The sequence below is a fragment of the Rattus norvegicus genome, chromosome 12 (assembly GCF_021556685.1).
Source record: "Rattus norvegicus strain SHRSP/BbbUtx chromosome 12, alternate assembly SHRSP_T2T, whole genome shotgun sequence".
Classification (NCBI taxonomy): Eukaryota; Metazoa; Chordata; class Mammalia; order Rodentia; family Muridae; genus Rattus; species Rattus norvegicus.
Window position 1 is genome coordinate 47,961,529 of NC_141545.1, and position 13,933 is coordinate 47,975,461.

The 13,933-nt window shown below is 44.2% G+C and overlaps 1 protein-coding gene across 10 annotated transcripts in view; it reads left to right on the plus strand.

Moving 5' to 3' along the window:
• Bicdl1 (BICD family like cargo adaptor 1) overlaps nt 1-13,933 on the plus strand; it is an 88,305-nt gene that overhangs the window by 50,865 nt on the left and 23,507 nt on the right. For 7 of the 10 annotated variants that reach the window (XR_015634000.1, XR_015633998.1, XR_015633999.1 and 4 more), the window contains 1 exon segment: nt 12,167-12,283. Coding sequence is in view for 6 of the 10 variants with exons in the window: in NM_001191667.3 (NP_001178596.1) it covers nt 12,167-12,283 (117 nt within the window). In the remaining 4 variants the exon portion in view is untranslated. 10 annotated transcript variants of the gene reach the window in all.

Below are 13,933 nucleotides of genomic sequence, written 5' to 3' on the forward strand. Positions count from 1 at the left end.
TTATCCAGGGTGGGTGGAGTCTCGTGAGATCCCCTTCCCACACTAGCACATCTGGTGATGATGCCCTGTTAGGTCATGTGTAGATGACCGTACTGTTGCAGGATAAGAGCAGCTTCCCTGTCATTTCTAGAAGGCGCAGTTCCACAGCAGACTTCCTGGTCCTCTGGCTCTGAGTAATCCTGCAGCTACTCTTCAGAAATGTGCCCTGAGTCTTGGGCGTCAGGTCGTCCTGTACATATAGCCAGCGGGGCTTGGCACCCGTGATTAGTTGTTCTCTGCCAGTCTGTCGGTTTGTGGTGTTTTGTTTTGTTTGCTGAGGGATTAGAACTGTACTTACCTATGGATGTAGGGATGAGTATTTAGAGCGTAGTTAGGAATTATGCTGGTTCTCCTCTACGATCCAGGACCTCCCTATGCCTGGGTAGTTGATGAGGTGTCCAGAGCTGGGAATGAGATCCTTCCTGTTGAGCAGAGCTTAGGTCCAGTTAGGTAGGTACTGGTTACCGCTGAGGTCTAGTGCCACTATTGTATCACTAGGGACATGTGTGGCTCCAGAGGCTCTTGCTTGAATACTTGCTCCTTACTTGGACCTGTTGGGACAGGATAAGAGGTGTGGTCTTGTTGTGCACGGTGTGTCAGTTGTGGGCAGGCTTTGTGGTTTCAAAAGACTCACACCATTCCCACTGCTTTTGAGATGTGAACGCTCGGCTGTTGCGGCTGTCTGCCGTGGAGCCGGAGCCGGAGGATGCTGCCTGTGTGTTGTGCAGTTTGAGCGTTTCAGGCTCCACATTGAGGTTGCACTGTGATCCATTTCGAGTTGATTCTTGTCTAAGGTGATAGGTACGGGTTTGATCTCATTTTTCTCCGTGTGGGTCACTTTCCTAGCACTGTGTGTTGAAGATGCTGTGTTCTCTAGTGTATGCTTCGGATCTTTGTCAAGTATGCAATACCTATAGTCTGTGTGCTCATGCGTGGGTTCTGTTTTGTCCCGTTGGTCCGCAGTCTGGTTTCTGTGACAGTAATATTCTGCTTGTTAACTGTGGCTCTGTAACATATCCTCATATCTGCAATGCTAATTACTCTAGTGCTGTGGTTTTTACTCAGGATTGCTCTGGCTATCCAGGATCTCGTGTGGATCCAGATGAATTTATAGGACAACCTCTTCTATTTCTGGGAATAATGAGATCCAGGTTCTGATGGGATTGGTTTGAGTGTGTAACTAGCTTTTGGTAGAATGATCACTTTACAATGGTCTACTGATCCATGAGCATGGGAGGTCTTTCCATTTTCAAGTATCCATTGCAGTGTTCAGACATACAAAGTCTTCATGGTAGAGTGCCTTCACCCTTGCTCAGATTTCCTAAGTGCTGTACTTTCTTCTAGGATGTCGTGAATGGCAGTGTGAGCACGAGCGCTTCCTTAGAGTGTCTGTTGTCTGTTTATAGAAAAGCTGGTTATTGCCAGTTGATTCTCTATCCCACCATGATCATTTCTGTGGGCTTTCTGATGGAGATGGGGATCTCTCATGTAAGGTACCATCTGCAGACAGGGGTGCTTTGATTTCTTTTCCTGTTGGACTTTCTCCGCCTTCCTTCTCCTGCCTTCTTGCTCCAGTTAATGCTTTGAGCGCTGTATTGGAAGGGGGGAGGGTGGTGACAGCTCCTCCTCACTCTGGGTCTGCTGGGCTCCTTGCCAGGCTTTCTCCATTGCAGGTGTGGTGCTGAGGTTCCGGTGTAGCCTGTGCTAGTCAGGCTGCTCCTTCTTTGATCATGAAGACACTTGCAGTTGCTAAAGGCTTTTTCAGCCTCTGTTGATCATGTGATTTTAGTCTTGAAGTCCTGTTTGGTTGTTGTTGTTTTTTAAGTTATTACATTTGTTGACCTATTGGTCAACATGTTCAACTATCCTTGCGTTTCTGGGATAAAGTCGACTTGATCATGGTAGATAAACCTTTTTATTATGTCTATATTGATTTACAAGCATTTTATTGAGGATTTCTTTGTATGTTCACCAGGCATATTGGCCATTAATTACTTTAGAGTTAGTTCAGTACTGGCGTTGAAGGAGTTTGGAAGGCCCCTCTGTTTCTCTTTGGTGGGATACCACCAGGTTGGAAAGTCTGTAGAGTTCTGGTGCATATCATGTGGGCCTGGGCTTGCTGGAGTTGGAAGACATTTTAATTACTGTTTGAATCTCCCCACTTGTTACTCGTCCACCTAGATTGCTGCTCTCCTCTTGGTTTGACTTTAGTGGTTTGGATAAGTCTAGAAATTAGTTTATTTCTTTTGGATTTTCCAACTTAGTGGAATACATGTTTTTGGTTTTGCTTTTGTTTTCATTTTAAGATTTATTTATTTTATGTACATGATTGCACTGTCACTCTCTTCAGACACAGCAGAAGAGGGCCTTGGATCTCATTACAAATGGTTGTGAGCCACCATGTGGTTGCTGGGAATTGAAATCAGGACCCGGGAAGAGCAGTCAGTGCTCTTAACCACTGAGCCATCTCCCCAGCCCCTATAGTTTTGTTTTTGAAACAGTCTCATTGTGTATCCCTGATTAGCCTAGAAGTCGCTGTGGAAACCAGGCTGGCCTCAAACTCAAAGATATCTGACTGCCTCTCTAGTGCTGGGTTTAAAGGTGTGTGCTACTTACTATACCCAGCTTTGGAGTACATGTTTGTAAAATATTTCCTTATAATCCAGATTTCTTAGTGTCTGCTTTAATATTTCTGATGGGGGGGGCAATCTCATTCTTACCTTGGTGAGGCCCACAGGCTGTCAATCTTATTTTATATCCTCAGAACACCGGATCTCAGGGTCATTGAGTCTTTGTATTGTTTCTGGGTTCTAGTTCTTAATTTCTGCTCTGTTTTTTTGTTATTTCTTGCTATCCACTGGATTTTGGGTTATTTTGTTGCTTTTTCCAGATTCTTGAGTTTTATTGTTAAGTCATTTATGTGTGTTCTTTCTAATTTTTTAGCATAGGCACTTAGAGCTGTAAGTTTCCTCAGAGGATTGCGTTTGATGTGTCCCAGAGGCTTGATGTGTGTGTTGTCATTTTCATTTAGTTTGAGAGTATTTTCTTCCTTGATTTCTTCATAGCTTTGTGCACTTATGAGAGGGCTTTTTTTCTGTCTGTCTTATATTTTGTTGCATAATTGTTAGATATTTTTGACATAGTCTATCTACATAGCTGAAGCTGTCCTGGAAGTCAGTATATAGACCAGACTGTATTTGAATTCACAGGAATGAATTCACACACACACACACACACACACACACACACACACACACACACACCCCTGGCTTGAAGATGGTTTTGTTATTCTAAAGAAGCATTCTTGTATGCTGATGGAGTATATGGCCTTTGGTTTTTGGGATACTCTGTGGATACCTATTAAGTCCATTCAATGTATAATATCACTTAATTCTGATATTTCTCTTTTAGTTTTTGTTCAGATGACCGACCTATCTTTTGGAGAAAGTGTAATACTGAAATCATCTACTATTTATGGATTGATGCTAATCTGTGTCCTTAATTCTGGTAGTGTACTTTTATGAATTTGGGCACATCAGCATTTGTTTGTAATGTTGTATTAGTTACTTTCTTTTTCCCGGAGCTGGGGACCGAACCCAGGGCCTTGCGTTTGCTAGGCAAGCGCTCTACCACTGAACCAAATCCCCAACCCTTATTAGTTACTTTCTTATTGGTGAGATAAAATCCCGTGATCAAGGTAATGTAACGAAAGCATTTGATTGGGCATGTGGTTTCAGAGCGTTAGGGTTCATCATGGCGGAGTGAAGACATGGCGGCAGGAATATCTATGAGCTCGCAACCTCCAACTGAAGCTGGAGGCACCAGGCATACTGAGGTGATATGAACCTTGTGAAACCTTAAAGCCTGCCCCAGTGACTTCCTAATCCTTTCAAATGGTCCAGCTGGAGACCAGGTACTCAAAACAGGAGCCTGTAGAAACCATTCTCATCCAGACTACCATGGATGTGTTCTTGGTTAGAAAGAAGTTTTTCTCTTGTGATGAGCTTAACTTGAGGTCTGTTGTGTCACATAGAAGGACAGACGCCTGCCCGCTTCAGATCCCATCTGAGTGAATGCTCTCCCATCCCGTCACTTTGGAGTGGTGCTTATCTTTAAAGCTGTGTGTCCTGTAGACACTGGGCAGAGGATTAATTCATTCAGCCATTGTCTTTTGATTAGAGAAGTGATGCTACTCATATTTATTGTTATAATTGAAAGCTGTTGATTGCAGTCATCTTGTTGGGGGCTTTTGTTGTTGGTTCTTTGTTTTGTTTTGTTTTTAGTTCCTTTTATGTTTCAGAAATTATAGTTTCCTTTTTTCTTTCTATAGTCTCTTGGCTGTATTTCCTCTCTTCAGTCTAAAATATTTACTTCTTCCAGTACTTTGTGTGGTGTTAGTCTGCTGGATGTGAATTCTCTTAGCTTGTTTGGACACTGGAAAGGTTTTCTTTGTCCTTTGATTACGGCAGGTAGTGCTGGGTACTAGTCTAGGGTAGTGGTCTCCTAGAGTCTGAAGCTCCAGGCTCTAGTGGCTTTTAAAGTCTCCATTTAGAAATCAGCATCATTACTCAGTGGGTTTCTCTTCGTATGACTTATAGCCTTTAATACCTCTGCTCTGCCCTGATGCTTAGTGTTTTAACGGCGATATGCTGTGTGGAGTTTCTTTTCTAGCCTTGTCCATTGGTCTTCTGTGTTCTCGTATGGGTGTGTTTCTCCTTACTTTGATGACGTTTTCTTGCATGATCTTGTTGAAGATCTGGTCCACACTATTAACCTGGGATTCTTCTTCCTCGCCAGGGCCTACACTGAGAAGATTGGTTCCCTGCAGTCACCGCTGTGCTCTAAGTCTCCCCAGTCTCTGCTTGTGAGGTCTCATTCCTCCTGTCCCACCCTCACATTCTCATACTCCGTCTTCTCCTTGATCCTTTCTACTGTATGGCTTCCACTGGGTTTTCTAGTTGGCTGGTTGAGTTTTCAGTTCAGTTCAGCTTCAGTTCTCTCCAGTATCCCTCTTTCTTCACTGAGATCAGTTTTCAAAGCCTGCTGTCTCCATCGCTTCATTTGGCTGTGTTGGAATTGTCTTAGACACCACTCAGGTATTTGCTGTCTCCTTGAGGCTCAGTGAGGTCTCGTGTCTTTCTGAATTCTTGGAGTTCTTCGATGGAGGTTATAATTATTTTCATCTCGGCGTTCGGATTCATCGAGGTAGTTGAAACGTTTCATTAGAAAACATTCTGTAGGCCCAGTGAGTGGGACGAGAGGCGTGCTGACCTGGACTTTCACACTGTTTTAGTTCTGTGACATAGCCCGGGAGCGGACGCCTTCCTTGGGTTGTGTCTGAGACTAGACAGCCTTGGATTAGGCTAGAGCAGGAGCTGTGCGGCTGAAGCTAGGCCAGGTGAAGCTGTGGGCCAGAGCTGGACCTGTGTGTATGGAGATGTTAGGGGTACATACGGAGTATTCCTTTTTGTCTTTGATAACCATTCCAACCACGGTGTGTGATTACCTCAGGGTTTTGATTTCCATGCTTCTAGTATAATTAGTGACGCTGACCGTTTGTATGCGCTTATTTGACATTTCTATTCCGTATACTGAGATTTGTCAGTTGCCATTTTTAAAATCAGATTATTTATGCTGTGTTGTTTGAATTCTTTTTTTTTTTTTTTTTTTTTTGGTTCTTTTTTTTTCGGAGCTGGGGACCGAACCCAGGGCCTTGCGCTTCCTAGGTAAGCGCTCTACCACTGAGCTAAATCCCCAGCCCCTGAATTCTTATATATTCTGAACTTTAATCTCTTCTCAGATTAATAGTTTACGGACCTTTATTCCCATTCTGTAGACTGTCTTTCTACTCTTGTCTCCTTTGTCATATGAAAGCTTGCTTTGGTTGATATGATTCCGTCCTCCTCCTCCTCCTTCTCTTCTTCTTCCTCTTCCCCCTCCTCCCCCTCCTCCTTCTTCCCCCCCCCCCACCTCTCTCTGATTATTGGGTTGGCTTTTTTTTTTTTCTTTTTCTTTATTTTTTTCTCTCTCAAGACAGGGTTTCTCTCTGGAGCCCTGGCTGTCCTGAAACTCACTCTGTAGACCAGACTGGCCTTGAACTCAGAGCTCTGAGTGCCTGCCTCCTGTGTGTTGGGATTAAAAGGTTTGTGCCACCACTGCCTGGCCCATTTTTTAATTTTATTTTGTTTTTATTGCCTGTGCTTTGAAGATTAAAAGAAAAAATCTTGGGTTGGGGATTTAGCTCAGTGGTAGAGCGCTTGCCTAGCATGCGCAAGGCCCTGGGTTCGGTCCCCAGCTCCGGGGGGGGGGGGGGGGGAATCTTTGCAGACTAAGAACTTGAATTGTTTTAACTTTGGGATTTTACATTTAAACCTTTGATCTGTTTAAATTGGTTTTTATGTGTGTGGGAGATAAAGATCGAGCTTCTGTGTTCTGCATACATCTGTCCAGTTTGTATCCTCCAATGTGTATTGTTTTTGTCTTTGTCAAAGACTCGGGCTTGGGTTGGGGATTTAGCTCAGTGGTAGAGCGCTTGCTAGACCCTGGGTTCGGTCCCCAGCTCCGGAAAAAAAAGACTCGGGCTCTATATTATTTTCTCTTTGGTCCATATAATTTTTCTTATGTCAGTACCATGCCTTCTGGGTATATCTTGAAGTTAAACACTATATTGTCTCCGGCTTTGTAATCTGCCTCCCTGGTTTGCTGGCTCCACGAATCTTTCTGGATAACATACAAGTTTTAGGGGTGTTTTTTTCCTATGAAAAATGCCATGGTATTTTGGTAGGAATTATATTGAATCTGTAGATCACTTTGAATAGTATCAGCATCTTAACAATATCCCTCCAGTCTAGCCATTCTTGGTTTGTGTGTGTGTATGTGCACATGTATCTTTAGTTTTTTTATCAGTATTTTCTTTTTTTTTTAAAGATTTATTTATTTTATGTATATGTGAGTACACAGTATTTTCTAACTTTCATTTTGGAGATCATTTACTTCACTGCTTAAATTTATTCCTTGGCCTTTTATTTCTTTTTTTTTATTTTTAAGATTTATTTATTTTATTTATGTGAGTACACTGTAGCTGTCTTCAGACACACCATCAGAGGGCATCAGATCCCATTACAGATGGTTGTGAGCCACCATGTGGTTGCTGGGAATTGAACTCAGGACCTCTGGAACAGTAGTCAGTGCTCTTAACCACTGAGCCATCTCTCTAGCCCTAGCCTTTTATTTCATTATGTTGCGAGCAGGATTGCTTTCTTAATTTCTTTCTCAGAAATTTCATTAGTGTTTTATTAAAACCTGTCAATTTTTATATATTGATTTTGTATCCTACAATCTTACTGAATTTAATAATTCTAACCGTATTTTGGTGAAATCTTGAGCTTTTTCTGTGTATAAAAATATGTCTTCTAAAAGTAGGAGTAAACTGACCTTTTTTCATATTTGATGTATATTATTCTTCTTGTCTTGTTACTCTAACAAATCTAATACACTAAGAGTGGAGAAAGTGATCTGGTTCTGATCTCAAAGAACACAAGACAACTATTTTTTTTTTAAGGCATTTAACATGGGACTCACAGTTCCAGAAAGCTGGAGTTCACAGCAAGGGAACATGGCAGCAGGCAGGCTTAGCACTGGAGAAGTTGCTGAGAGCGTACATCTGACCCACAAGCCAAGGCAGAGAGAGGGGGTCTGACCTGGTGAGGGACTTTAAAACTTCAAACCTTCCCAGCCCTCAAGACACACCTCCAGCAAGGCCACCCACGCATCCTTACCAGAGTTCTAAAGTGGAAACTTGTGGTTTCTTTGGAAAGTCATTTATGTCAAATGATGGTTTGCTGGGGCACACAGGTGGAAGAGTGTTTTCTGAAGCAGACACAGTGAGAGGATGTTTTGCAGAAGTAAACACGTGACAGGATGTGTGATTAATGTTAAGGAATATAAATATAACCCAACACATGGCAGTCGACACTGGATGGTACTGGTCCGCCTTGCCATTCTTTACTGGTCATGACTTCATAGAAAGAAATGCACCGGGGGCTGGAGAGATGGCTCAGGGGTTAAGAGCACTGACTGCTCTTCCAGAGGTCCTGAGTTCAATTCCCAGCAACCACATGGTGGCTCACAACCATCTGTAAAGAGATCCGATGCCCTCTTCTGGTGTATCTGAGGACAGCTACAGTGTACTTATATATAATGAATGAATAAATCTTTTTAAAAAAAAAAGAAAGAAAAAGAAAAGAAAGAAATGCACCAAGCCACTTCTGGAGGCTTCTTGCCACTTCCACAGACTCAGGCCGATTGACAGAGTGAAGTGGAAGTTTCTGGATATATCAGCTGATACAGACGCCTCTCGTGGAGTTTTGCTGAGGCAAGCCCCTTGGGAGGACCGTCCGTGATGGTGGGAAGGAGTATAGACAGGACCCAACAGACAGTGACTGCACTTGCATAGCCAGCTTTGCAACACTTCATTGGCCTCGAGTCTCTGGCTTTGCTGATCTTCACTTCATTGAGAGACACTTGGAGAACTTCTCCTGGCCTCCCTGCTGGTCCTGGTCCCTCCTGCTGACTCCTGCCCATTGGCGGAGGCCTGGCTGTGTCTGCTAGGTCATGCCACCACTGCTGACTCGTTTCTATGCTGACACACTGAACTGGACAGTTGGAGATTGAAATCACCCCAAGGCACTACTTCTAAACAGTATAAAGCAGAGTCTCGAGGTTTACAATGCAGATTGGAGTTGCTCCAAAGAGGTCCACTTCCTCTGTAGCCTAATAACCTTTCTTTTCCACTTCCTTTGTCAGTTCCACCAAGTGGAGACCAAACGTTAAAATATATGACCCTGTGGAGCCCTTCTCATTCCAAACCCCTCAGTGTATGGTAGGCTTCAATAGCATACATGATGTTCTGAGTGCCTGGGGCTTTGTTTTGTTTAAAAAGGTGGGTGGCAGGTTGTGGTGATAAATGCCTTTGGTCTCTTAGAAGGCAGAGGAGGGTATATTTCTGAGTTTAAGGCCAGTCTGGTCTACATAGCTAGTTTCATACCAGCTAGGAACACATAGCAGCAAGCCTCGTCTAAAAATACAAAACAACAAAAACCTGCATAGAATAATTATGAAGAGAGCTGATCTTTGGAAGGCCTCTTACTACTGCCCTGTGTCCTGAGTTACAGATAGAGGAATAGATGTCCCTCCAGAACTGCCCCTTTGTGTAGAAGAATAGCTTTCTTGGTTTTTTTTTCTTTTTTCTTTTCTTTTTTTTTCTTTCTTTCTTTTTTTCGGAGCGGGAGACCGAATCCAGGGCCTTGCTCTTGCTAGGCAAGCGCTCTACCATTGAGATAAATCCCCAACCCCAAAGAATAGCTTTCTAATTCGGGTCTGTCTTGTTTGTTTTTGAGACAAGATCTCACCATATAACCTAGTCTGGCTTCAAACTGGAGATAATCCTCCTGTTTCAGCCTCTTGAGTTCTGGGATCAATGTTGAATATGTTTATAATTTAGAAAAGAAACATGGAGATTAAACGAGTCATTTAGTTGATAGACAGCGTATGGAAAAAGAAAAGCTGTTTACCCTTTACTTTTTCCATGTCACCTTCTGTCATCTGAGAGCCAGGTGGCTCTCTTTAGACAACCTATCGTCCCTGGCTCGGAGATGTCACAGCTCATTATGTCCCTAAGGCTTTTATGATGCTTCCTGATACTTTGATCAGAAAACATTTGGAGCCTTAGAGAGGAGTATATGTGTGTATACTCACTTAAGAGGTGATTACATATGTGCAGAAATAGCTAATACTAATCCTTTAGTCAGATCTAACGGTCTAAACTAGATCGTAATAGGGAGGCTAGATTGTTCCACAGCTATGGTGCTTTCTACTAAGGCCAGCATCCACCAAGGTAACCCATGGTGAAGGGAGCCTGAATTCCTTTTCTAGGGCACTCACATTGGAGGAAGTTACCCCAGGAGCTTTCCTAGGCCAGCTGGACTGGATGTGTAGATGGGCTTCTCTTTGGTTTTGTGAGTTGTGTCAAAGAGATGACAGAATCATCCTTGAGTTACTTACCCAGGGCTTTACAGATCTATCTGTGTTTGACGGAAGAAGAGAAAAGAGGAAGGCATGCTCTCTGATAAACAGAACCTGGATTTAAATATGTGTGCACATGTGGCAGGAAAAAGAGAGAACGACTTGGTGAAGGGACCAAGGGAAGGACCTGGGTGTGGATGTGTATAAAGCACATGATAAACACGCACAGAAGTTACACGAAGAACCCAGTATTGTATATTCTTTAAACAGTATATTTTTAAATCTGAATGTTTCAAACCCCCAAGTTTAGTGACTTCACAGCAAGCAGTCAAACTGTAATATGTGAGAGAGTTTTAATGATGGGCCTTCCATTCCATTGTAAGAAATTTCAAGTGTGCTAAATAAAACCTCTTAGCATTTAAAAATGGCTTGCTCCTGTAATCAGTGGAAGCGGGGGAAAAGCTCTTTCAAACTGTTGGAGGCAGGATTGCAGCCCGGCTCTAAGGGAAGCCAGGACTTATTCCCTGTGCTGTCTCAGAAAATAGAGCACTCCCCGAGACAGCACAGGAAGTGTGGAGCACTCCCCGAGATAGCACAGGAAGTGTGGAGCACTCCCCGAGATAGCACAGGAAGTGTGGAGCACTCCCCGAGACAGCACAGAAGTGTGGAGCACTCCCCGAGACAGCACAGGAAGTGTGGAGCACTCCCCGAGACAGCACAGGAAGTGTGGAGCACTCCCCGAGACAGCACAGGAAGTGTGGAGCACTCCCCGAGATAGCACAGGAAGTGTCGCCACAGCTTCTACCTAGAATAAGCACTTGGTAAAGGTCACTATTGTGGCTTTTAGGTAAGAGTGACGAACACATGTTTGATGGTGATTGAGAAATCTAAAATAAGCTAGCAGTAACTGAAACTAAGCTTGACTTATACAAGAGAAGTAGTTTGGTTTGGATTTATCCTGCTTTGTGTTTTATGATTTATTATTTAAAAGATAAAAATATAGAGTCTGGCAATATGACACACACCTTTAATCCTAGCACTCAAGAAGCTAAGGCAGGAGAATTGTTAAGATGAGGTCAGCCTAGCCATATAACCCGATTTTTCTTAAGAACTGTCTTCTTCTAGCAGAAATGGGTTGATATGTGGTTCTCTAGTCCAGTGAGGCAGTATATGTTGAATTTATGGAACGAAAGCAGAGACAAAGATAGACAACTGATTACTCTCTTCTCAGAGGTAAAAAGAGCTGTTGAAGACAGACCCTTTACGGAGAGCACCTCACTGAGCAACTTGCCAGACACCACGACATTATCATCCCACCTTCTCTGATCTCTCCCTGGAGCGTTCCTCAGCTATGTTGGCCTCAGAGAGATCACAGAGTGTTCTTGCTTCGCTTCATGGCTCTCCTCTGTACAGGGCAGCATGTTGGGCTTCCCATGGTGGCATCAGGCCCTCGAGAGAGGTTCACGCATGACCAAGTAGACTGTTCCAGATCGCCTTTTGTAGCACGAGAGAATAGAGTAGGAAAACTGGAAATGGCAAATCTATCCTTAAGAATTAATGTTCAGAGCCATACCATACACGATGAGGAACTCCAACAGCATCCATGTGGAGGAGAAGTGATAGAGAACAGACGACGATAAGTGATGTCTTTAGTGATGGCTGAGGAGGTGGAAGGGAGTAATGGAGAATCCCTAAAGGGGCTGAGGACAGGATCTCTTACCTGCAATCCTAGCTCTTAGGACTGAGGCAGGAGGATTGCTGCAAGTTCAATCCAGCCTGGGCTACACAATAAACCTTGAAACAACCAGAAGCCAAGGCAGAAGGTAGTACAGCCATTTTTAGTGTTATAGCATATCAAGACTCTTGCTTTAGAAGACACTTGCTGAGCTTCTGAAGACAGAGTGACGCTGATGATAGCCAGCATTGAGGGCTGCTTGTCTCTGGACCTGATTCCTCTGGTCAGTGAAGTAGCCTCAGACCGAGGCAGTCATTTACTGTGGTAGTGGAAACCAACACTTACCCAAAAGTTCTGTGAGACATATGTGCAAAGAGACCCTTGAGAATCTCCCTTTGATCCATTCTGAAATCAGCTTGTCTCTGGCAGGCATCTGAAGTTGAAAGACAGCTATCCATGCAGGTCCATGCTCTCAAAGAAGACTTTCGGGAGAAAAATTCATCCACCAACCAGCATATCATCCGGCTAGAGAGCCTTCAGGCCGAGGTGAGTGAGGCTTCTGCGTGGCCACACTGGAAACTGTGTACTGGGTCTTTGGATAAAGAGTCCTCTGAGCTTGGGAATAAACCCCCTGCTCTCTATAAGACGTACCGAAACATCCAGAGACGTTCCTGTGAACTGAAGTGGGGACACTTGCTCCTGTGGGTAGCCTGTTGTCTGGAAAAATAAGGCTGTTGAGAATTACAGCTGGGGGAACAGAAATCCTGAATGACCCACTTTTTAATGAACAGTTGCTACAAGAAACAGCCTTGCTGTCCCCCCACAAAAACTGGGGGAGAACATTGTCCCCCTTCTTCATTGCTCTTAGGTCTAGCTCAGTGCATCACCATGTGTCAGGTGTCATACAAAGAACTCTCAGCACTAACGCACCGAGAGTCCTCCAGCGTAGGACAGAAACTTGGGTTTTACAGAAGAGAACAGCAGATTCTGTTGAAGAGTTAACGATGAGAACACTTTGTATGATACCTGAAACGTGGTGGTCATGTAACACGTTCAGGTCTGTGCTACCGGCCAGATCAGGGAAAGAAGAATGTGGTGCTTGGGGAGTGTCCTGTGAGCAGCATGGGGTCTGCACACAGAGCAAGAGTCGGAGCAGCTGAAAGGGGGCTCTTCCCAGGACAGACTCCCACCTGATCCTGTAGGGACCTTCATCCCTTTGGCTAGTCAGACTCTGAGAAACAGTGCAGAGCCAGGCGGCAGGAGCCCCTGTTCTGTAGTTAAGGGATCAGCCCTTGTGCTCAGCCCAGAGAAACCTTCCCTGAGTCATAAGTGACCTGAGGATGTTTTTCCTAAAGTCTGTCAATATCTTCTCTTTTCTGCCTCCTATCCCCCCCTTTCCTCCTTTCCCTTGGAATTCCTACCGATATTGAGCAGCAGGTTCTGGAAGTAAGTAGAGATCGCTCCAGCGGGGTTCGGCATGCCTGTCTGTGACCATTTGTGTGCATGACTTGCCATTCTACTGCCCTGCCAGGCGCTCACTCCTTCAAGCTGCCTGCCTTCCTCTCAGCTCCATCTGTCCACTTTCTCTGGCCTCACAGGGACAGGCTTCCCAGGAATGCTTACTGCCAGATTTGGTCACAAGTTCTAGGGTACATAGGGATTGGTCAAGTGAGGAAGTTGGCACACTAATGCCAAACCCTGGCCTCATCTAGTGACACTGCTGTTTGAAAGGCTAAACTGTGAGATAATTCCTTTCAAATAAGTAACTTCATAAAACCTGGAAGCATAAGTGTATCTTTTTTTTTTCCCCCGGAGCTGGGGACCGAACCCAGGGCCTTGAGCTTGCTAGGCAAGTGCTCTACCACTGAGCTAAATCCCCAACCCCCGCATAAGTGTATCTTAAAGGCCACTTACATATCAGAATCATATCTGGGAAACAAAGATGATCCCCGGGAAGGAGAATTGAAAGGTCAGAGGGCCCTTACGTGAAAATGAGCTCGAGTGAAAATTCCCTTGCATGGGTCAGTCAGTCTACGTCAGTGAGAGGAATAGTAGACCCATTCACCACGGGGGCTTGCTCCTTTTGGTCTCTTACCCAGGTGCACACTTGAGAGACAATATTTCTTTGTTTGGACAGACACCCGATCTCTCTGGACAAAGGCCATAGACCTCACTTCCCAGGACAACGTCCTATCT